Genomic DNA, 24,958 nt, shown 5'->3' with positions numbered 1-24,958 from the left:
AGAGTAAATGGTTTCGCAACTGTTTGCTACGGTCTTGGTCTAAATGAATACACACTTGGTATTTATGGCAGTCTGATAGTTACCTGCCTGCCACTCCACCATTACATGATAGGAGATGCTTGTTGAGAGGCATTCTCAGCTCAATGATAAATAGCTGTAGTTCACTATTAAAGAATGTATCTACAGTATTTGCAGATACAGTATACTCAAGATGGAAAAATATACACAACTTGTAAAATAATTATAAAAATAGCTTTCCATTTAATCATCACGTGTGATGTCTATGTGTTACTCTCTTAACAATCATGAACTGAGCTCTGATGATCAACCAAATGTAATCCTATAGCATAACACAATTACATTTGCTCTCCAACTTAATTACTTACATCACAGGAAGAAAATATGAGTAGATTCAGTAGATTCATATTCATATTGAATGAAACCAATCACTTATTGTTGACAGTTTTAACATACTATTACAGTGCTTTTCACATACAATGAGAAGTGTAGTGGACATAGAATCCACTTTTAGTGTATGCCCTATAAGAAAAGATAAAAAGAAAGGAGAATGGGAGAGAGGGATAGGAGGAGAGAGAGGGAGAAGGAGAGGAGGTGTGTGGCCCCACCGGACAGTGCAGCACAGGTGACAGTGAGGTCAGAGTTATTCCCACTGGAGGAGAAGGTGACGAAGCCTGGTTGGTCCGTGCTGATCTGGCTCTTGATCCAGGCCTGGTACTGGGACACTCTGGCATACACTCCTGGAAAATTTGGTTTAGCACAGCTTACTCCGAAACTCACAACACCAGACTGGATCCAGACTAAGCCCGATTTGCTCACTAGCGGCCCCCCTGAGTCTCCCTGTACAGAGACAAATGTTACATCAGGGTCAGTGAACAATGCAATTACCAGCAGAAGTTCTCATGATTTTGGTTTGTGATCATCTCTAATTTGTCTTTAAAAAGTTCCTACACAGTCAAAATCATGTTTTTCTTGAAATTGGATGATATTTGGATGAAACCAGAACAAACTATTACTGCTGCTTCTACATTGATAAAGTTGGATCATAAAGTTACTGGTCCCCTCCCCCATGTCAAACACTTGTATTCAGGAGGCGGGATTATTAAGGGCTTTATGTGACATCACATAAAGCCTCTCATTTGAATACGCCAATGGTAATGTATTATTCTCTTACCTAATTGGATCTTTGAAGCAGGGCACCTATCAAGGGTGTTCTCTGGAGTGGCGCTAGAAGTAAATGCAACGTGTATACGTGAAGAATTGGATCAAGCGGTTGGTGCACGTCTGGCCCGCATGGCGGATGGAGTAAACCCACCCCATCCGTTCTAGAGTTTTTCTTATGAAGAGTCTCTGCCTTCTCACATGTATTTGGGTTTTATGAGATACCCTGCGAGAGCCTACGTGACCCAAACCCGAGCAGTGTGATAAAGGCAAATTATTTGGTCATGTGTCATGTGTGTGTAGATGAGAGGGGTATCATACGCCAGCTGAGCCTAAATGCTGCAATTGTGGTGGTGAAGATGCACCCGGATTTCTGAAGTGTCCTGTTAGGCTGAAGAATGGCAAGAATAAGGGCCGTCTAGAATGTCTCCTATCTGGAGTCGTCAAGAAGAGTGGAAGAAAGGAGTGGAGTTGAAGAAGTAATGGTAGTAGGAGTAGAGACACAAGATGATGTTCCTTGTCAACAGAGGGATCCTGACATGTTGCGTGTTAAGAAGGTGGACTTTGTAGCATTGATTATCAAGTGCACCGCACAAACGGAGAGGAAATCGGAGAAAATAGGCATCATTGTGAGTGCGGCCGAGCGTTTTTTGCTGTTTTACACAGGCACCTGGTGTGATTTGAACTACGACTGAAGGAGTGGGATGGTTTTTTAATGTATTTTTGACGTATGACGTAGCCCCCCCCCTTCCCATAATATAATAGTTTTTGTTTCAATACCCCATACAGCAGGTGGCGGCAATACAGCAATAGTTGTAGTCTACCATAAAACCTTAAAGAAGATATTCATGATATATGAAGATTGTCTGGCAGTCAATATATATATTTAATTAAATATACCCTGACAGCCCTCACCCTGTAAAGTTTCAATCGAAATTGTCCAAAATGAGTTAGCTAGCTAGCTTGATAAACAGTGCTGACAATTCCATTTGGGCTAGCTAGATAAATGATTTAGCCAACATTTTGTCTATATTGATGCTGTTACAATAACAAAATAGTTGGACAAATCATTTGTGAAAGCATGATGTGATGTATGACAGGATTGGATGTTGCATGCAATTTCAATGTTCTTTGAGCTGCTTTGTGTGTTTGCAACAATGCTCTCTGCATCCCTATTGCTTGACAAAGATATTTTCAAAGAACCGTCAGTCAAGGTGAGCTACCCGCCCACTCAGACTACTAGCTCCCCACCTGGTCTCTATTTTCAGACTTCCTGGTAGTTTGACACGAGAGTAAAAAGTAGTCATACAAAGTTATTTAACCGGGGAATCAGAATGACTGTTCGGGACCTTTAAATAATAGCTCTGCAAACTGCAGCTAAAATGCAGCTTTAGCTCTGCAATTACAGTATTTGGAATTAAACACAGCCATGTATCACCTGACAGGAATCCTTTCCTCCTGCCAATAGACCAGCACAGATCATGTTGCCTGTGATTGAACCCACTCCAGCATAGAGACAGGTACACTTCCTGTTCCCCACTATTGGCAGCTCCACCTCCTGTAGGGTCTGGGGTGAGGGCAGGGACACTGAGGAGGAGAGGCCATGAGAGACAGGTCACCTTTTACCGATAAACCGTTGTATACATTTCTGATCTGCTCCAACTGTATTGTAACAAACTGAACTTGACAAAAAAGTGATATATGTACAGGTAAAGGTTGTACAGTCAGGTCCAGAATTATTGGCACCCCTGATAAAGATGAGAAAAAAAATACTGTCAAATAATACAAATACTGAGCTATATTGAATGGAAAATGTTATACTAAAACAATTGCTCAGAGAACATGTAATAAAAAATGATCTGAAAAACATAGGGGTGAAAATGATTAGCTCCTATTTTTTTCAATACCTTGCAGTACAAAAATAATGGCACTGAGCGTTTTTCCTAATATGTTTTATGAGATTTGAGTACAGAGAGAGACCTCTTTGGCCACAAACACCAGTGGTGGTTTTGGCGTCGAAATAAGGATGCATAAGCAGAAAAGAACCCCAAACCTACTGTCAAATATGGTGGTGGATCTTTGATCTTTGTTATGGGGCTATTTTGCTTCCACTGGTCCCGAGGCTCTTGTTAAGGTCAAAAGCATCATGAACTTCACCCAGTACCCAGGCATTTTAGATAAAAACCTTATGGCCTCTGTCAGGAGGCTGAAACTTTGCCACAAGTGGATCTTCCAGCAAGACAACAACCCCAAGCACACAACATACACAAAGAAATGGTCAATTGACCACAAAATTAACCTTTTGCAGTCACCGGACATTAAACCCATTGATAACCTGTGGTTTGACAATGAAGGATATCAAGGATCTGGAAAGATTATGTACGGAGGAATGGTCTGAGATACCTCTCATATTAGGAAAAGGCTCAGCGTCGTTATCCTCGCAAGGTGAGGCATTGAAAGAAAGAGTTATGATTTATTTCATTGTAAAAAATTTAAAAAATCATCTTTAATCAAGGGTGCCAATAATTCTGGACCTGACTGTGGCTTGACAATGCAAAGTCTGCATCGGGACCATCAGTTCTAACCTCCACTATTGATATTGCCCCAGCCAGTGACCCAGCTAGTAGTGCCATTGTAGTATGTGCTGCCCCCTGCTGTCAGGCAGACCGGCCGAATGTAGTTAGTGAAGGTGACGGATGACGAGAGCTTCAGCAGACAGATGTCATTGTCATTGGTTGCACTGTTGTAGTTGGGGTGGCGGATTATCTGAGAGACCGTTCGGGACACCTCGTTGGGGTTGACGCTTTTCTGATTTTCCCGGCCCAGGTAGACAAGCAGGCCAGACGTGCTGGTGCTGAGAATGAAGGGAGGGAGTTGAGGCTAAAGATTATAAGTGTGCTTTCTGACACAATTGACCTAATTCTGTCATGTATTTTAGAGAGATAATGTCACCTCTCTGGAGTCACTTATTTGACAATCATCGATAGACCGCCATAGAAGCTAGCAAGCACATACATGATTGTTAGGAAATGTAATTTTCAAGTTTTTAACTCAAGTATTTGTATTTACATGGTAGAGTTGTCCTCAAATGACCAAAATACATTATAATTTGAATTAGCTCTCTGAATTCAGTGATTATTAATGAATACAGTAGATAAAATAGTACATAGACAAATACAGTGTATAGAGACTTTCAATCACACATTGGCATAATATACAGGTTGGGGGAAAGGGGGATACCTAGTCAGTTGTACAAATGAATGCATTCAACTGAAATGTGTCTTCTGTATTTAACCCAACCCCAGGTGGGATAGGTTATGTCATTCTACCTGGCGAAGCAGTGAGCGGCAGTCAGGACCCAGTCTTTGTTGACAAGGGAGCCTCCACAAAAATGTCTGCTGGATCTGTGCAGACTGGCCTGCCATGGCCAGCTCCCCGCCACTGCATTAAGACCCCCCACGATCTTTGTGTTGAGAGGAGCTGTGCCGCACACTGGAGGATACAAACCCATGAGAGGCGGCTCATGATAGAACACACAAATCCCTCACATCATAAAAAGAGCAACAAAAAAACAAAAGCTGATTTGAAGTTCTGCAGTTGTATGTAATAACTTACCATCCAACTGTGCATGGCCACCTGGGTGAGGGAAAGTGGATTGGTGTTATTAACGTTTTTTTTTCAGTTGCCAAGTTATAGTACTTAATTGACATGCTAATATGGGGGGGGAAGTTAATATTTAAAAACTATGTAAAAAATAAAAAAATCGCTGAACTAACCCTGGCTGGAATTAGAAGGTGCCTGTGAAATTTGAAAGGAGTTATACGTTTGATACTTAAGTATATTTTAGCAATTACATTTACTTTTGATACTTAAGTATATTTAAAACCAAATACTTTTTTTATTTTACTCAAGAGGGAACGAACGTCGTCAGGGAAATGACCGGACCAAGGTGGTGAGCGTACATTTTCTTTTTACTTTGAATGTCGCCAACAAAAGAAACTAACGTGAAGCTGACTAGGGCTATACAAGCCACTAACACAGACAAATACCCACAACACCAAAAGGGAAGAAAAAAAAAAAGTCTGCCTAAGTATGATTCCCAATCAGAGACAACGATAGACAGCTGTCCCTGATTGTGAACCATAACCGACCAAAACATAGAAACAGAAAACATAGAAATAAAGAAACTAGAATGCCCACCCTAGCCACACCCTGGCCTACACCAAAATAGAGAATAAAAGCCTCTCGATGGCCAGGGCGTGACACAAGTAGAATTTTACCGGGTGACTTTCACTTTTACTTTAGTCATTATCTGTTAATGTGTCTTTACTTTTACTCAAGTATGACAATTGGGTACTTTTTCCACCACTGGAAATGTTACCCTTCTGTTATCGTCATAGGCAAAACTTGTGGTTTAACTCGATGCATTTTTGCCATACCAACCTCCCTTTGCTCATACTATTCAATGCCACTCAGTGGAAGTCATTCTCAGGACAAAGGGAGGATGGAATGAAAGAAAACAGACATTTCCAGAATTTCAAGTTTGAACCATCTTACTTAGAAATCAGTGGAGGCTGCTTGGGGGAGGACAGCTCATAATGGCTGGAACGGAACGAATGGCATCAAATACATGGAAATCATGTGTTTGATGTGGTTGATCATTTTCCACTAATTCTACTCCAGCCATTACCACGAGCCCGTCCTCCCCAATTAGGGTGCCACCGACCTCCTGTGTTAGAAACATTCTCACTCTCATTATCTTAATATCTAAACCAACAACATCATTGTGTGAAGTGTGTGAAATTCAGTAGTGAATGACAGAAGAATGTGGGCTGGGCTAGACTAGTCTATTTCTCATCGTTAAAGAACAAATCAATCATGACGAGAATATACAACAGTAGTTTGAGGGATAATCTTTTATTTATTCTGTGTGGAAACCCCCCCCCCCAAAAAAAAGTAATTTGAAACAGTAGCATCGCTTGGGACATTGCTGTGAAGAATATGATGTTTTAATTATCATACTACTTTTTCAGCTACAAAAGTGTCCGTGCTCAACCTAAACATGTGTAGACAATACAATGTATGAACCGGAATGACATTTACTCTGACGGGTCAACCCAATGTGTCTTCTTGTCACGTTCTGACCATAGCGAGCCCTTATTTTCTATGGTAGAGTAGGTCAGGGCGTGACTGGGGGTTAGTCTAGTTTATTATTTCTATGTGGGGTTCTAGTTTTGTTTTTCTATGTTGGTGATTTTGTATGATTCCCAATTAGAGGCAGCTGTCATATTTAAGTAGCTTTTTTCCACCTGTGTTTTGTGGGATATTGTTTATGTGTAGTTGTATGTCAGCACTACAGTGTCATCATGTTTCGTTATTCTTTATTGTTTTGTGCGTTATACTTAATAAAGATGTGGAACCCAGATCACGCTGCACGTTGGTCCGAGTATGCTTCCAGCGAAAGTGGCACTTCTGTCCTGTCACGCCCTGACCGTAGAGAGCGTTTTATGTCTCTATTTTGGTTTGGTCAGGGTGTGATTTAGGTGGGCAGTCTATGTTCTATGATTTTCTATTTCTATGTGTTTGGCCGGTTGTGGTTCTCAATCAGAGGCAGCTGTCTATCGTTGTCTCTGATTGAGAACCATACTTAGGTACCCTTTTCCCCCACCTGTTTTGTGGGAAGTTAATTTTGTCTTTGTTCAGGGCACATAGCCCAATGCTTCACGGTTTGTTTTTTTGTTCTTCGTTTTGTCGTCGTCAATTTTGAATAAAGAAAACATGTATGCTTCCCATGCTGCACCTTGGTCCAGTCCTTCAGCCAGCCGTGACAACTTCCCACCACCAACGGACCAAGCAGCATGGTAAGGTGGACTCCTGGACATGGGAGGACGTTCTGGACGGCAACGGAGTCTATGGCGGGAAGGGATTGCCTTCCATGGGAACAGGTGGAGGCAGCTAGGAGAGCAGAGGCAGCCGGAGAAAGGAACCAGCGGTATGTGGGAACACGGCTGGCAAGGAAGCTTGAGCGGCAGCCCCAAACATTTTTTGGGAGGGGGCACACGGGGAGTGTGTCAGAGTCAGGAAGCAGACCTGAGCCAACTCCCTGTGCTTACCGTGGAGCGCATGGGTCTGGTCAGGCCCCGTGCTATGGGGTGATGCTCACGGTGTCGAGGCGGAGCATTCACAGGCCGGTGTGCTCGGTGCCAGCATCCCGCATTTGCCAGGTGGAAGCTGGCATCCAGCCAGAATGGGTGGGGCCAGCTCTGCGCTCGACCACCAGTGCGCCTTCACGGCCCAGTGTATCCGGTGCCTCGGCCAAGGCCTCCTGGATGTCTCCCCAGCCCGGTGAGTCCTGTGTCTCCCTCCTGTCCGGAGCTGCCAGAGTCTCCCTCCTGTCCGGAGCTGCCAGAGTCTCCCTCCTGTCCGGAGCTGCCAGAGTCTCCCTCCTGTCCGGAGCTGCCAGAGTCTCCCTCCTGTCCGGAGCTGCCAGAGTCTCCCTCCTGTGCCAGAGTCTCCCTCCTGTCCGGAGCTGCCAGAGTCTCCCTCCTGTCCGGAGCTGCCAGAGTCTCCCCTGTCCGGAGCTGCCAGAGTCTCCCTCCTGTCCGGAGCTGCCAGAGTCTCCCTCCTGTCCGGAGCTGCCAGAGTCTCCCTCCTGTCCGGAGCTGCCAGAGTCTCCCTCCTGTCCGGAGCTGCCAGAGTCTCCCTCCTGTCCGGAGCTGCCAGAGTCTCCCTCCTGCCCGGGGCCCCCTACAAAGGTCCCCAGTCCGGGGTCGGTGACGAGGGTCCCCACTCTAGAGGTGCCACCTAAGTGTGCCGAGCCAGAGGTGGAGCGGGGTCTACGTCCCTCGCCAGAGCCGCCACCACGGAGAAATGCCCACCCAGACCCTCCCCTATAGGTTCAGGTTTTGCGCACCTTTGGGGGGGGGTACTGTCACGCCCTGACCGTAGAGAGCGTTTTATGTCTCTATTTTGGTTTGGTCAGGGTGTGACTTGGGTGGGCAGTCTATTTTCTATGTGTTTGGCTTGATTTGGTTCTCAATCAGAGGCAGCTGTCTATCGTTGTCTCTGATTGAGAACCATACTTACGTACCCTTTCCCCCCACCTGTTTTGTGGGAAGTTAATTTTGTCTTTGTTCAGGGCACATAGCCCAAAGCTTCACGGTTTGGTTTTTGTTCTTCGTTTTGTCGGCGTCGTTTTTTAATAAAGAAAACATGTATGCTTCCCATGCTGCACCTTGGTCCAGTCCTTCAGCCAGCCGTGACATGTCCAATATTTACCCAGCACGGGGTTGTTTTTAACCAAATAATGGCAGTGCACTTTTAATCTAAATTTAGTATTTGTTTATTTGTTTTTACTGAGGCAGTTCACATTACAAAAAATATATAAACACAGTCCAAAATAGATTGTGGTCCTGTAATATACTGTTAAAGCAGTAATATCAAACATATTCACCGTTTTAATCCTCTTCTCTTTTCAAACACAAAATATTCACAGGCAGTCTTTTTAACCCCTCAAGGTTGAAGTCCACGCTCCCACAAAAATCTATTTTGGCATGATAAAAAATTTGCAATAAAAACCTGTTTAAGCTAGAGATATGTTTCCACCAGGCATTCCACTGATTTCAAAACTCTGTCCTCCAGAAAGTGGAGAGCATTAGCAACATTATCACAGTTCTTTGAGATCTTTCAAAGAAAACTGCGTTAGAAATTATTACACACACATACTGAGCAGCTCATGTTATAGACAGAAGCTTGCTACATGGCACACTTCCAATCATGGCTAGTGGGAAGGTTCCTGTATTTTCCGTGGCTAAACGCACTAGGCGCGTAATTTGACAATTGTATCCATATTTACAGATAGCATACACGTTTGTTATGAAGGCACATGAAAGTTCAAATGTTCCAGAAAGCATTTCCAGAAGGCACATCTTAAAAATCAAATAGCTAAATGATCCTCGGTACGACCTAACAGGTTAAATAAAGGTCTACAGCAATCGTGAGGGCGAACAGACACACACACGTTGTTCAATCCATCCTGAGGGAAAGAGAGAGAAACATCCCAGCGCGCATTGGGTAAACTTTTTTTTTTGCGTCACCGAGACGTTTGGGCACGCTGAACGTCTCGTGAGCGCGCGATTCTCACAGTTACACGCCTCATCGAAAGCAGGCTTCACGCTGAAGACGTTAGAAACTGTTTCCATGGTTATAACTGCTTGGGAAGTGTGTATATGATGACGTCGAAGTGGTGGCAACTTTTTTCATTACAAGAGAGACTTTGGGAGAATGCATGCCCTGACACTTCTGCTTTACATAGAGACAAAATTTAAACGGTTTTAGAAGCTTTAGAGTGTTTCCTATTCGATAATAATTTTTATATGCATATATTAGCAACTTTTGACAAAAATTTATCATGTTTTATATGGGTACCGAATTCCTCCAGAAGGGGCAGTATTCAGGGGTAGCCCCAACAGGAACAATTCCATATAGCTTAGTTGACTGCATTTGATTTAAAATAATAATTCCCTCTTACCTTTTCCAATGCAGGTCAACATTACTACCACAGCACACAATGCCCACCATGAGTCCATCCTATCAGCTGCTCTGGCTTTCTGTGTCCTGTCTTTAAAATACTCTTTGTTGAACGGGGAGGTACTGTATGTATGTACGTAGGTAGGTAATTGTTTGTATTGAGTCAGGGTGTGACACTTAACTCACAATACTGGTCATTGTCTCTTACATCCTGTCCTCTCTCTCTCTCTCTCTCTCTAGCTCTCTCCCTCTCTCGCTCTCTCTCTCTGTCTTTGTGTGTGTGTGTGTCTTTCACAACCTTATATCACCGATCATTTCCTCATTTAGCACTCTTTCAATATCAACGGTTCTCAATTCAGTTAAATTAAAATCATGATTTGGCAAATCATGTATTTGGCTGTTCTCCAAATAGCATTTTAGAGTTGTTAAATTGTGTATTAATGCAGTAAATTATAAAAAAAATGTAAAAAGATTATTTCAAGCCTAGTCAAATACAGTAAAGGAGATAAGCTATTGACTGTTTTTATTTTTTCATTGATAAAATTTGTTTGTGGGACCCACGGGCCCCAACAGGAACCTTTTCACACATGAGAAACGATGCATCACCAAAAGAGAGCATGGATTTCCAACAACTCGTTGCCAGGCTGACTCAGATGCAAGACTACAATACTGTGGCTGATATAAACGAAAGGCTGATGACACCATTAGCTCAACTATTCCTACAGCAGAGCACTCCTCCAGCACCTGCACCGTCAGTCATTGCATTAACGAGCATTGGCTTGCGAAACTACCTCTAACTTCCTTCATACTGTAACAATGGGGAGGTGTGAGGATAACTTAATGGCATGTCTCAGGCTGGACGAGTTGGCAGTCAGGATCTCTATTCTCCACCGAGTGTTTTTAACCCCCAAAACGTCGGTGGAGAAACAATGGAAGTGGCATGGAAGTGGCTAGAGTCTTGAGAGGTGTAAGGATAATTAGGAGTCTGAAACAATGGGTATTTGGTGCAGTGATAATGGCTGGAGAACATCTAGTTTATTTTTGGATTTTGCTGTTCTCCAAATATAATTTTAGAGTTAAAAAATTGTGTAGAAATGCAGTAAAGAAGCGTCAATAAATAAAAAAGGATGAAGCTAAGAACATAAACACCTTCATAGTTAAGAACACTAGAAGAATATGGAAGAACATTTGACGTATTCTTGTTGCTTTTATGTATTTTGTTTTGTTGCTTTTTGTGCTATTGCTCTGTCTGCATGCTACGTGATGGTTGTCCTATGCTCTCTGCTCATTGTTTGTCTGTATTGTTATTGTAATTGTTTTTAATAACCTGCCCAGGGACTGAGGTTGAACATTAACCGGCTGGCTAAAACCAGCACTTTTACTGAAAAGTTTATTAATGTGCATTGTCGCTATAAAAATAAACTCAAACTCAAGAATATGTCACTCCCAAAACACACAATCCTATGGAACAATCGTTGGATAGCTTTTCGGAATGCACCAATAAATTGGTCCACCTGCAAAACTAAAGACATAGAATGTCACCTGCCTTGTGCTTGTCTCCACCCCCCACCAGGAATAAACTTTTGTTAGTTCAACACTGTCTGCATCTCGGTCTTCCCTGAAACCTAATTGGTATGGCAACTGCTCGGCATCTGACCGCAAGGCACTACAGAGGATAGTGGGTATGGCCCAGCAGTACATCACTGGGACCAAGCTTCCTGCCATCCAGGACCTCTATACTAGGCGGTGTCAGAGGAAGGCCCAAAAAATTGTCAGAGACTCCAGCCACCCAAGTCATAGACTGTTCTCTCTGCTACCGTGACCGGAGTGCCAAGTCTAGGTCCAAAATACTCCTTAACAGCTTCTATCTCCAAGGCATAAGACTGCTGAACAATTAATCAAATGGCTACCACAACTATTTGCATTGACACCCCCTCCCCCCCTTTTTGTTCTATTGCTGCTACTTGCTATTTTATCTATACATAGTCACTTTACCCCTACCTACATGTACAGTGCCATCGGAAGGTATTCAGACCTATTGACTTTTTCCACATTTTGTTACGTTACAGTCTTATTCTAAAATATATATATATATATTTTAAATCCTCTACAATCTACACACAATACCGCATAATGTTAAAGCAAAAACAGGTTTTTATTATTTTTTAGCTAATTTATACCAATAAAAAGACAGAACTACCTTATTTACATAAGTATTCAGACCCTTTGCTATGAGACTCAAAATTGAGCTAAGCTGCATCCTGTTTCCATTGATCATTCTTGAGATATTTCTACAATTTGATTGGAGTCCACCTGCGGTGAATTCAATTGATTGGACATGATTTGGAAAGGCACACATATGTCTATATAAGGTTCCACAGTTGGAAGTGCATGTCAGTGCCAAAACCAAGCCATGAGGTTGAAGGAATTGTCTGTAGAGCTCTGAGACAGGATTGAGTCGAGGCACAGATCTGGGGAAGGGTACCAAAAAAATTATGCAGCATTGAAGGTCCCCAAGAATACAGTGGCATCTATCATTCTTCGATGGAAGAAGTTTGGAACCACCAAGACTCTTCCTAGATCTGGCCGCCCGGCTAATCTGAACAATTGTGGGAGAAGGGACGTCAGGGAGGTGACCAAGAACCCGATGGTTACTCTGAGAAAGCTTTAGAGTTCCTCTGTGGAGATGGGAGAACCTTCCAGAAGAACAACTATATCTGCAGTACTTCACCAATCAGGCCTTTATGGTGGAGTGGCCAGACGGAAGCCAGTCCTCAGTAAAAGGCACATGACAGCCCGCTTGGAGTTTGCCAAAAGGCACCTATAGTCTCTCAGATGATGAGAAACAAGATTGAACTCTTTGTCCTGAATGCCAAGCGTCACATCTGGAGAAAATCTGGCACCATCCCTACAGTGAAGCATGGTGGTGGCAGCATCATGCTGTGGGGATTTATTTCAGCTTCAACCTTGATGAAAACCTGCTCAGGACCTCAGACTGGGGCGAAGGTTCGCCTTCCAACAGGAAAACGACCCTAAACACACAGTCAAGACAAAGCAGGAGCGGCTTCGGGACAAGTCTCTGAATATCCTTGAGTGGCCCAGCCAGAGCCTGGACTTGAACACGATCAAACATCTCTGGAGAGACCTGAAAATCGTTGTCCAGCAATTCTCCCCATCCAACAATTTGTAAGTCGCTCTGGATAAGAGCGTCTGCTAAATGACTTAAATGTAAATGTAAACCTGACAGAGCTTGAGGGGATCTGCAGAGAAGAATTGGAGAAACTCTCCAAATACAGGTGTGCCAAGCTTTTAGCGATATTCCCTTGCAGCGTCATACCCAAGAAGTCCGAGACTGTAATCGCTGCCAAAGGTGCTTCAACAAAGTACTGAGTAAAGGGTCTAAGTACTTATGTAAATGTCATATTTCCATTTTTTTTTTAAATATATAAATCAACCAAAAATGTTAAACCTGTTTTTGGTTTGTCATTATGGGCTATTGTGTATAGATTGATGAGGGAAAAAAACGATTTATTAAATTTTAGATTAAGGTTGTAACCTAGCAAAAAAATGTAAATAGTCAAGGAGTCTGGATCAAGGATGATCAATGGAAACAGGATGCACCGGAGCTCAGTTTTGAGTCTCATAGCAAAGGGTCTAAATACTGTAAATATATATATTTTTTTTAATTAGCAAAAAATTCTAAAAATCTGTTTTCGCTTTGTCATTATGGGGTATTATGTGTAGATTGCTGAGTTTTTAAATGTAAAAAAAACAAAAACAATTTTAGAATAAGACTGTAACGTAACAAAATGTGGATAAAGTCAACGGTATACACTAGATGACTGACTGACTGGGGGAGCTGTTTTGAAGCCATCACGACTCTGTCTTGGAACTCCCCCATCATTGTAAAAAATATTTTGGAAACTATTACTATATTTATGAAATATATGTTTGTTTTATTCTATTAGACACCTAAGTGCATGCTTTTAAATCATGAGCTAAAACCAAATATTAGAAAATATATAAACATTTTCCTTAAAGTATAATTTTGTACAACTGTTACTATTCCCACTACAACAAAGAAATACTTAAATACATGTAATTTTGTCCTTAAAATATTTAATTTAAATACTGTAGAATCACATTAATTCTTACTGGCTTCACGGCCTGAGCAACAGGCAGTTTACTTTTGGCACGTTAAATTCTTATTTACAATGACGCTGGGCCAATTGTGCGCTTCCCTTCGGGACTCTCAATCACGGCCAGTTGTGATACAGCCTGTCTGCAGTGACGCCACTCCTCCTATCCTCAGTATGCTGAGGATATTTTTCGGTGAGCTGACTAAGTTGGCTGTAATGTGTAACCACATTTTTGCTTGTAACTATTTTGGGCACAACTGACAGACAGAGCGAAATAGAAAGTTGTGGTTTCGTTAGTCCACCTGCCTTCGCCTACGGTGTGAGGCTATTTAGATAAGTGTATACTTCACTCTCCAGCCTGAAAGGCAGCAATACGCATTAAAGCGTCTAGTGTGCCGGAAGCGGACAAGAAGAAGAAGAAGACACCCACACAGATAGAACAATGAGATTTAGTCATAAAAATATTTGACAACCATGCGCGTTACTTCCGGTTTCCGCATGGCTCCCGCCCCACTCACAGCAATCTTGTTTTTTTTTCCTGAACAAAAAAAAGGTGTGAGACAGAAAAACACTGACGGGGGAGAAGCATATTAGACATTTTTGAAACTTGACGGAAAGACTGATGTAGTGATACAATACGATATGAAAGGAAGGGGAGCAGGCGAGGTGGAAGAAGACCAGCCGCACCCCGTATACAGCTAACGTTAGCTAGTAGCTAGCCAGCTAAGCTAACTGGCTAGTGGCTCACCAGTTCGGAACGGATTAAGTAGCTAGTCAGACAGCTAGCTAAGCTAGCTAGCTTCTGCTCAGCCCCACCGATAACTAGCCTATGAAATTGAGAACAAATCAAATTCGTCGTCGGATGTATGTGAGAAGGAAATCGATGACAATGCATCGTACGTCGATTTGAGACCCCCCCCCATTGAAGAGACCACCACTAACGTTACTAGTTTTTTTTCTTCCTGTAGCTAGAGCGGGATCATAACAAGCCGTGGTAAGTGTTGCAATTTATTGTCAACAATGATGGCTAGTTAGCTAGCCGTACATTTTAGCGCTAGTTAGCCAGTTTGCGATTCTGGCCTTAGCGTGTATTTAGCATCAGAATAGTTAACATATCAATTGACTGAAATTAATTGACTGGCGAGCTAACCAGCTAACTGGCATTGCTGGCAAGGCATAGCTAACTAGCTTACTCAACTAACGACGGTATGGTGTTTGCATACATCCATTGATAGCTAATTAGCCATCATGCTAAACTCAGCTGACATTGACATGCCTGAGCCAAAAAAAACATGTATCGATAACTATGACATAGTCTAATGTGGATAACTAGCTAGATATCTCAATGACAACCCGAATTTGAGCATAGACATACATGTAAACGTGTAGTTAACAAAGTTGAAAGTGAGTGAGACTCATTCATGGCGAGGCAAGACCTAACGTTAGCCTAGGTCCGAGTTGAAAATATATCCCCTTCAACCTAGGGCGAGACCCGGGTTCGTACCCCTGTCTGTCACACAATACCCATTACATTGCATGACGACATAGAAATAAAATGAATGACACACACTGGTTTTATTGTAGCCAAGCATTCCATGACCCAATTCATTTCTTCCAGAATTAGTCTTGCTACATGGCTAAATCAGTTAGATCATGTTGGGGCGGCAGTTAGCCTTGTGGTTAGAGCATTGGGCCAGAAAGGTTGCTAGATCGATTCCCTGAGCTGACAAGGTAAACATCTGTCGTTCTGCCCCTGAACAAGGCATGTAAACCCACTGTTCCTAGGCCGTCGTTGTAAATGAGAATTTGTTCTTAGGAAGGTTAAATAAATAAAAATAAATGTTTGTGCTGTTAGTGCCCTTAGTTTAATATTGGTGCCCTTAGTTGAATGCACTGTCCCCCACGATCATTTACCCACAGTTCAGCTACTGGCTACCTACTTTACTATGACTGACACCACACTGCAAAAAGGGTGAATACATACTGGAACAAAACAGGGGAAAATAGGGAATGGAAAATAGTGTAACATTGGAGAATTGGATCAATTTCAAACCAACAATATAGGCCATCAATTCACATCAGCTGCAATAACTCCCTATTGCTTGACAACACCTACCGGTGATATGCTTAGTGCAGCCACTGATGACATCGCAGATAACTAGATCAAGCTGTAGGTCTTCTGTGTTAACATGAGTCTTGAATTGAGCACCAATAGACTGTTATTGTGTAACAGAGCATATCGAATATTTGACCCTAAAGTCGTGGGTTTGGTTCACTGGATTTCTATAAAGACCATGAAGTCTATATAATGTACAGACATGGCATGTCCTTTACACACACACTCTTGCACGCTAACACAAACACTTGTCTTGCGCACACATTATTTGAAAGGCTTGATTTAAAGAGAGCATCCAAAGCCCAGTGGGGGCCCTAAGGCGATGTCTTGATGCATTCACTCCAGACTGAATCACTGGAGTTGGTTACGTTAGCTCTGCTAGTTCCTCTCCAGCGGTCACACTCTCAAAGTATAGGCATCCTTACTTCCTTTATTCCTTGAAATAGGCTCATCACTGATCTTGCATTACATAACTGGAGAAATCATCATGATGGAAGGCCATGTTTGCACCTGTACAACCATGTGAGATCAGTGACTATTTCGAGGCAGGAAGGAGGACGACGCACAATTGGCCTAGCGTCGCCCGGGTTAGGGAGGGCTTGGTCGGTAGGGGTGTCCTTGTCTCATCGCGCACCAGCGACTCCTGTGGCGGGCTGGGCGCAGTGTGCGCTAGCCAAGGTGGCCAGGTGCACGGTGTTTCCTCCGGCGCATTGGTGCGGCTGGCTTCAGGGTTGGATGCGCACTGTGTTAAGAAGCAGTGCGGCTTGGTTGGTTGTGTATTGGAGGACGCATGACTTTCAACCTTCGTCTCTCCCGAGCCCGTACGGGAGTTGTAGCGATGAGACAAGATAGTAGCTACTACAACAATTGGATACCACGAAATTGGGGAGAAAAAGGGGTAAAATTCACAAAAGAAAAAAAGTGTCTTTTTGGACCTGAATGCCAAAACATTCAGGAGATAAAGGTGCCTGAAGTTAACCCATTTTGCATACTCCACCATACCATGAGACATCTATGTCTTCATCACTGGAAAAGCTTACAAACATGGTTGGCAAACTATTTGATTTGTTTTAATAATATACAGTACCAGTCAAAAATGTTTGGACACACCTACTCATTCAATAGTTTATTTTTACTATTTTCTACATTGTAGAATAATAATGAAGACATCAACACTATGAAATAACACATATGGAATCATGTAGTAACCAAAAAAGTGTTAAACAAATCAAAATATATTTGACATTATTCAAAGTATTCACTATTTGCCTTGACGACAGCTTCGCACACTCTTGGCATTCTCTTAACCAGCTTCACTTGGAATTCTTTTCCAATGGTCTTGAAGGAGTTCCCACGTATTCTGAGCAATTGTTGGCTGCTTTTCCTTCACTCTGTGGTCCAACTCATCCCAAACCATCTCAATTGGGTTGAGGTCGGGTGATTGTGGAGGCCAGGTCATCTAATGCAGCACTCCATCACTCTCCTTCTGGGTCAAATAACCCTTACACAGCCAGGAGGTGTGTTTTGGATCATCGTCCTGTTAAAAAATCAAATTATAGTCCCACTAAGCGCAAACCAGATGGGAATTCTGCAGAAATCTAAATAAATCACTGACAGTGTCACCAGCAAAGCACCATCACACCTCTATGCTTCACGGTGGGAACCACACATGCAGAGGTCATCCGTTCGCCTACTCTGCGTCTCACAAAAACACAGCAATTGGAACCAAAAATCTCAAATTTGGACTCATCAGACCAACGGACACATTTCCACCGGTCTAATGTCCATTGCTTGTGTTTCTTGGCCCAAGCAAGTCTCTTCTTATTATTGGTGTCCTTTAGTACGGGTTTCTTTGCAGCAATTTGATGATGAATGCCTGATTCACTCAGTCTCCTCTGAACAGTTGATATTGAGATGTCTTACTTGAACTCTGTGAAGCGTTTATTTGGGCTGCAATCTGAGGTGCAGGTAACTCTAATGAACTTATCCTCTGCAGCAGAGGTAACTCTGGGTCTTCCCTTCCTGTGGCGGTCCTCATGAGAGGCAGTTATAGCGCTTGTTGGTTTTTGCGACTGCGCTTGAAGAAACTTTCAAAGTTCTTGACATTTTCCTGATTGACTGACCTTCATGTCTCAAAGTACATTTGTCTTTGCTTATTTGAGCTGTTCTTGCCATAATATGGACTTGGTCTTTTACCAAATAGGTCTATCTTCTGTATACCACCCCTACCTTGTCACAACACAACACAACTGGCTCAAACGCATTAAGAAGGAAAGGTGGCTACTTTGAAGAATCTGAAATATAAAGTATATTGTGATTTGTGTAACACTTCTTTGGTTACTACATGATTCCATATGTGTTATTTCATAGTTTTGATGTCTTATTATTATACAATGTAAAACAATTGAGCCTTCTTATTTAATTCCACATTTGCTTTTCATCAGCCAACGAGATAAGTAGGCCTAACGAACAGCAAAAGCACTAGCCCATGTCCACGCAGTAATCGTGGAATGACATTGTATCACAGTAGTACTTACCTGTCAGTGTTGTCATTGACTGTGATGTAGGCCTAATGATTTCTCACGCCCGAGCGTCAAAATGGGAAAGCTGTTCCGAATTTGTGGCTGTTTTATCTAGGCTTGAGCCTTTTCCTTTCGGTGTTGGTCCACCAGCTTCAAACAGCTGTAAAAAAAATAAAAACTATTTTCTGGTAATGGAAATATTTTTCTCAGAGATTTTTAGATGGTACAATGATTCCCTACACTATTCATTGTTTGACTTAAACTGAAATTGAGCGAAAAGTGTGTAATTTTAGCATCAAGGAAATGACTGAGCGATTTCCACTAGATAACACAGCCACAAAGTCAGAGCAGCTTTCCCAGTTTGACAACAGATGCCGTTCCAGCGGGAGAAATCAATAGGCGACTATCCCAGCCAATCACAACACTGGGATGTGAGTAATACTGTGAAAGACTATCATTTCACAATCATTGCAGATATATTATGGGCATTTTCTGAAATTACAGTACAAAAATAAAATTCTGTGTAGCACCTTTTTAAGTTATGAGTAAACCAGGTCTCTGCTCTCACAGCACTTTGATTTACACTTAGACAGAGGGACTGTGTTTTATATAGCTGTAGTGAAAGTTTGTGTCCTTCACCGTGATATGTACGCTAGCGCTCTCTGCCGAGGTTGAGTTGAATAATACATTTTTAATATGGATTTGTTATTAAGTGCTCTTTGTGAGAACTAGCCTCCCTCTCTTTTGGTTTCTCTCGTCTCTCCGCACTTGTTCTCTACCATTCTATCTCTATACCCTTCTTTACTCCTCTCTACCTCTATTCCCCTACACTCTCTACTAGGTATCTTCTAAATCAAAGAGGAATAGGCGAAGCATGAATATGTTGGCTATATGAATAAAGATTTAATGTAGCCAATAGGGTCCCCTAGGAAACACAGAACATCACCATGGCATTTTCATTCGTTGTCATGTCGAACAACACAGTATTCAAAGTGCCCACTATTATTAATATTCTAACTTTAGAATTATAATAAACGTTATATTTCCATGATTCCAAAAGTTCATCCAAGTATTTTGATCTAAATCACAATTACAACATTTGATTAAAAATAAGGCCTAGTATTTTTTTGCCCATATCGTGGCAGTGTGGAAATGATCTCAAATAAGTGCAGGAAATGCAGAAATTGATGGAAATGCAGGAAATTATTTTAGGGTGAAGTTGAATTGAACAGTATAAAACAATCAGAATGGAAAGACCCATTGAAATAATTTTGAATATAAACTCAGTAAAAAAAAAAGAGGATTTTCAGAATCCTGTCTTTCAAAGATAATTCGTAAAAATCCAAATACCTACACAGATCTTCATTGTAAAGGGTTTAAACGCTGTTTCTCATGCTTGTTCAATGAACCATAAACAATTAATGAACATGCACCTGTGGAACCGTCGTTAAGACACTAACAGCCTACAGGCGGTAGGCAATTAAGGTCACAGTTATGAAAACTTAGGACACTAAAGAGACCTTTCTACTGACTCTGAAAAACACCAAAAGAAAGATGTCCCGGGTCCATGCTCATCTGCGTGAACGTGCCTTAGGCATGCTGCAACAAGGCATGAGGATCATGCCAGGGCAATAAATTGCAATGTCCGTACTGTGAGACACCTAAGACAGCGCTACAGGGAGACAGGACGGACAGCTGATCATCCTCGCAGTGGCAGACCACATGTAACAACACCTGCACAGGATCGATACATCTGATACATCTGAACATCACACCTGCGGGACAGGTACAGGATGGCAACAACAACTGCCCGAGTTAAACCAGGAATGCCCTCAATCAGTGCTCAGACTGTCCGCAATAGGCTGAGAGAGGCTGGACTGAGGGTTTGTTGGCCTTTTGTAAGGCATCACCGGCAACACCGTCACTTATGGGCACAAACCCACCTTTGCTGGACCAGACAGGACTGGCAAAAAGTGCTCTTCACTGACAAGTCGTGGTTTTGTCTCACCAGGGGTGATGGTCAGATTCGCGTTTATTGTCGAAGGAATGAGCATTACACCGAGGCCTGTACTCTGGAGCGGGATCGATTTTGGAGGTGGAGGGCCTGTCATGGACTGGGGCAGTGTGTCACAGATCCATTGGACTGAGCTTGTTGTCCATTGCAGGCAATCTCAACGCTGTGCGTTACAGGGAAGACATCCTCCTCCCTCATGTGTTACCCTTCCTGCAGGCTCATCCTGACATGACCCTCTAGCATGACAATGCTACCAGCCATGCTGCTCTTTCCGTGTGTGATTTCCTGCAAGGCAGGAATGTCAGTGTTCTGCCATGGCCAGCGACGAGCCCTGAGCACGTCTGGGACCTGTTGGAACGGCGGGTGAGGGCTAGGGCCACTCCCCCCAGAAATGTCCGGGATTTTGCAGGTGCCTTGGTGGAAGAGTGGGGTAACATATCTCACAGCAGGAACTGGCAAATCTGGTGCAGTCCTTGAGGAGGAGATGCACTGCAGTACTTAGTATCTAGTGTGGCCACCCGCTGCATTGACTGTTACGTTCGATTTTGACCCCCCCCCTTTGTTCAGGGACACATTATTCCATTTCTTTTAGTCACATGTCTGTGGAACTTGTTCAGTTTGTCAGTTGTTGAATCTTGATATGTTCATACAAATATTTACACGTTAAGTTTGCTGAAAATAAAGCAGTTGACAGTGAGAGGACGTTTCTTAATTTGCTGAGTTTGTGTTGCCACCCTAGGGTCACGCACTACTCATAAAGCAAATGTAGAACTTTTCTTAATCAAAAAACATAAAATATCGTGAAAAATACCATATATTTTGGCCATATCAAATGTATTTATATAGCCCTTCGTACATCAGCTGATATCTCAAAGTGCTGTACAGAAACCCAGCCTAAAACCCCAAACAGCAAGCAATGCAGGTGTAGAAGCACGGTGGCTAGGAAAAACTCCCTAGAAAGGCCGAAACCTAGAGAGGAACCAGGCTATGAGGGGTGGCCATTCCTCTTCTGGCTGTGCTGGGTGGAGATTATAACAGAACATGGCCAAGATGTTCAAATTTTCATAAATGACCAGCATGGTCAAATAATAATAATCACAGTAGTTGTCGAGGGTGCGGCAAGTCAGCACCTCAGGAGTAAATGTCAGTTGGCTTTTCATAGCCGATCATTAAGAGTATCTCTACCACTCCTGCTGTTTCTAGAGAGTTGAAAACAGCAGGTCTGGAACAGGTCAGGATTCCATAGCCGCAGGCAGAACAGTTGAAACTGGAGCAGCAGCACGGCCAGGTGGACTGGGGACAGCAAGGAGTCATCCTGCCAGGTAGTCCTGAGGCATGGTCCTAGGGCTCAGGTCCTCCGAGAGAGAGAAAAAAAGAAAGAGATAATTATAGAGAGAGCATACTTAAATTCACACAGGACACCGGATAAAACAGAAGTACTCCAGATATAACAAACTGACCCTAGCCCCCCGACACATAAACTACTGCAGCATAAATACTGGAGGCTGAGACAGGAGGGGTCAGGAGACACTGGCCCCATCCGATGATACCCCCGGACAGGGCCAAACAGGCAGGATCTAACCCCACCCACTTTGCCAAAGCACAGCCCCCACACCACTAGAGGGATATCTTCAACCACCAACTTACCATCCTGAGACAAGGCCGAGTATACCCCACAAAGATCTCCGCCACGGCACAACCCGGGGGGGGGGGGGCCAACCAAGACAGGAAGTTCACATCAGTGGCTCAACCCACTCAAGTGACGCACCCCTCCTAGGGATGGCATGGAAGAGCATGAGTAAGCCAGTGACTCAGCCCCTGTAATAGGGTTAGAGGCAGAGAATCCCAGTGGAAAGAGGGGAACCGGCCAGGCAGAGACAGCAAGGGCGGTTCATTGCTCCAGAGCCTTTCGGTTCACCTTCACACTCCTGGGCCAGACTACACTCAATCATATGACCCACTGAAGAGATGAGTCTTCAGTAAAGACTGAAAGGTTGAGACTGAGTCTGCGTCTCTCACATGGGTAGGCAGACCATTCCATAAAATGGAGCTCTATAGGAGAAAGCCCTGCCTCCAGCTGTTTGCTTAGAAATTCTAGGGACAATTAGGAGGCCTGCGTCTTGTGCCCGTAGCGTACGTGTAGGTATGTACGGCAGGACCAAATCAGAGAGATAGGTAGAGCAGCCCTACTCTACCTCTTCTCTATTCCCCTGCACTCTCTACCTCTTTTCTCCTACGCTCTCTCTCTACCTCTTCCTCTATTCACCCACCCACCCACGCTCTCTCTCTACCTCTTCCTCTATTCACCCACCCACCCACGCTCTCTCTCTACCTCTTCCTCTATTCACCCACCCACGCTCTCTCTACCTCTTCCTCTATTCACCCACCCGCTCTCTCTCTATCTCTTCCTCTATTCACCCACCCGCTCTCTCTCTATCTCTTCCTCTATTCACCCACCCACCCACGCTCTCTCTACCTCTTCCTCTATTCACCCACCCACGCTCTCTCTCTCTACTTCTTCCTCTATTCACCCACCCACCCACGCTCTCTCTACCTCTTCCTCTATTCACCCACCCACGCTCTCTCTCTCTACTTCTTCCTCTATTCACCCACCCACCCACGCTCTCTCTCTACCTCTTCCTCTATTCACCCACCCACCCACCCACGCTCTCTCTCTTCCTCTATTCACCCACCTACCCACGCTCTCTCTACCTCTTCCTCTATTCACCCACCCACCCACGCTCTCTCTACCTCTTCCTCTATTCACCCACCCACGCTCTCTCTCTCTACCTCTTCCTCTATTCACCCACCCACGCTCTCTCTCTCTACCTCTTCCTCTATTCACCCACCCACGCTCTCTCTCTCTACCTCTTCCTCTATTCACCCACCCACGCTCTCTCTCTCTACCTCTTCCTCTATTCACCCACCCACGCTCTCTCTCTCTACCTCTTCCTCTATTCACCCACCCACGCTCTCTCTCTCTTACCTCTTCCTCTATTCACCCACCCACCCACGCTCTCTCTCTCTACCTCTTCCTCTATTCACCCACCCACCCACGCTCTCTCTCTCTACCTCTTCCTCTATTCACCCACCCACCCACGCTCTCTCTCTACCTCTTCCTCTATTCACCCACCCACGCTCTCTCTCTCTACCTCTTCCTCTATTCACCCACCCACCCACGCTCTCTCTCTCTACCTCTTCCTCTATTCACCCACCCACGCTCTCTCTCTCTACCTCTTCCTCTATTCACCCACCCACGCTCTCTCTCTCTTACCTCTTCCTCTATTCACCCACCCACGCTCTCTCTCTCTTACCTCTTCCTCTATTCACCCACCCACCCACCCACGCTCTCTCTCTCTACCTCTTCCTCTATTCACCCACCCACCCACGCTCTCTCTCTACCTCTTCCTCTATTCACCCACCCACGCTCTCTCTCTACCTCTTCCTCTATTCACCCACCCACCCACGCTCTCTCTCTCTACCTCTTCCTCTATTCACCCACCCACCCACGCTCTCTCTCTCTACCTCTTCCTCTATTCACCCACCCACCCACGCTCTCTCTCTACCTCTTCCTCTATTCACCCACCCACCCACGCTCTCTCTCTCTACCTCTTCCTCTATTCACCCACCCACCCACGCTCTCTCTCTCTACCTCTTCCTCTATTCACCCACCCACGCTCTCTCTCTCTACCTCTTCCTCTATTCACCCACCCACCCACGCTCTCTCTCTCTACCTCTTCCTCTATTCACCCACCCACGCTCTCTCTCTCTACCTCTTCCTCTATTCACCCACCCACGCACTCTCTCTCTCTCTACCTCTTCCTCTATTCACCCACCCACCCACGCTCTCTCTCTCTCTACCTCTTCCTCTATTCACCCACCCACGCTCTCTCGCTCTCTCTCTCTCTCTACCTCTTCCTCTATTCACCCACCCACCCACGCTCTCTCTCTCTACCTCTTCCTCTATTCACCCACCCACCCACGCTCTCTCTCTCTACCTCTTCCTCTATTCACCCACCCACCCACGCTCTCTCTCTACCTCTTCCTCTATTCACCCACCCACGCTCTCTCTCTCTACCTCTTCCTCTATTCACCCACCCACGCACTCTCTCTCTCTCTACCTCTTCCTCTATTCACCCACCCACCCACGCTCTCTCTCTCTCTACCTCTTCCTCTATTCACCCACCCACCCACGCTCTCTCTCTCTCTACCTCTCACTTTCTTTTTTCCACCTTTCTCTTTCCCTCCTAATTTTCTCCCTCTGTCCACCAGGCCCTGGCTATGCCCTCGAGTGTGCGGGCGGGCAATCTAAAGGACCCGGATGTGGCTGAGCTCTTCTACAGAGATGACCCCGAGAAGCTTTTCGCTGACCTCCGAGAGATCGGCCATGGCAGCTTCGGGGCCGTCTACTTCGTAAGGGAACCTTTTATATTAGGGGGAGAGGGGAGAGTTTTGATTA

General features: G+C 44.1%; 2 protein-coding genes across 3 annotated transcripts in view; one reads left to right on the top strand and one right to left on the bottom strand.

Annotated features, from left to right (window-relative positions):
- Positions 1-238: 238 nt before the first annotated feature.
- Positions 239-9,902, bottom strand: LOC115110047 (trypsin-like). The gene is made up of 6 exons (XM_029635377.2): positions 9,710-9,902; positions 4,795-4,815; positions 4,509-4,671; positions 3,765-4,033; positions 2,618-2,766; positions 239-858 (listed from the first exon to the last, which is right to left on the bottom strand). Exons 1-6 carry the CDS (start codon positions 9,765-9,767, stop codon positions 541-543), a joined length of 978 nt encoding a protein of 325 aa, XP_029491237.1. The 5' UTR covers positions 9,768-9,902; the 3' UTR covers positions 239-540.
- A 4,400-nt stretch (positions 9,903-14,302) lies between these two features.
- LOC115110046 (serine/threonine-protein kinase TAO2-like) overlaps positions 14,303-24,958 on the top strand; it is a 38,843-nt gene continuing 28,187 nt past the window's right edge. For both annotated transcript variants that reach the window (XM_065011115.1, XM_065011114.1), the window contains exons 1-2: positions 14,303-14,841; positions 24,772-24,912. In XM_065011115.1, coding sequence (XP_064867187.1) covers positions 24,781-24,912 — 132 coding nt within the window. In that variant the 5' untranslated portion in view covers positions 14,303-14,841; positions 24,772-24,780. The remainder of the gene's footprint in view (positions 14,842-24,771; positions 24,913-24,958) is intronic.

Source organism: Oncorhynchus nerka, linkage group LG26, assembly GCF_034236695.1.
Source record: "Oncorhynchus nerka isolate Pitt River linkage group LG26, Oner_Uvic_2.0, whole genome shotgun sequence".
Taxonomy (NCBI): domain Eukaryota; kingdom Metazoa; phylum Chordata; class Actinopteri; order Salmoniformes; family Salmonidae; genus Oncorhynchus; species Oncorhynchus nerka.
This window is presented reverse-complemented; position numbering and strand designations above follow the sequence as displayed.

Excerpts from the sequence above, each read along its gene's own strand:
- LOC115110047 (XM_029635377.2), bottom strand. The coding sequence starts at position 9,767 with ATGGACTCATGGTGGGCATTGTGTGCTGTGGTAGTAATGTTGACCTGC. Across the intron at positions 4,816-9,709 it reads GTTGACCTGCATTGGAAAAG|GTGGCCATGCACAGTTGGAT; the intron begins GTAAGAGGGAAT and ends TCCCTCACCCAG. Across the intron at positions 859-2,617 it reads GAGGAAAGGATTCCTGTCAG|GGAGACTCAGGGGGGCCGCT; the intron begins GTGATACATGGC and ends GTCTCTGTACAG.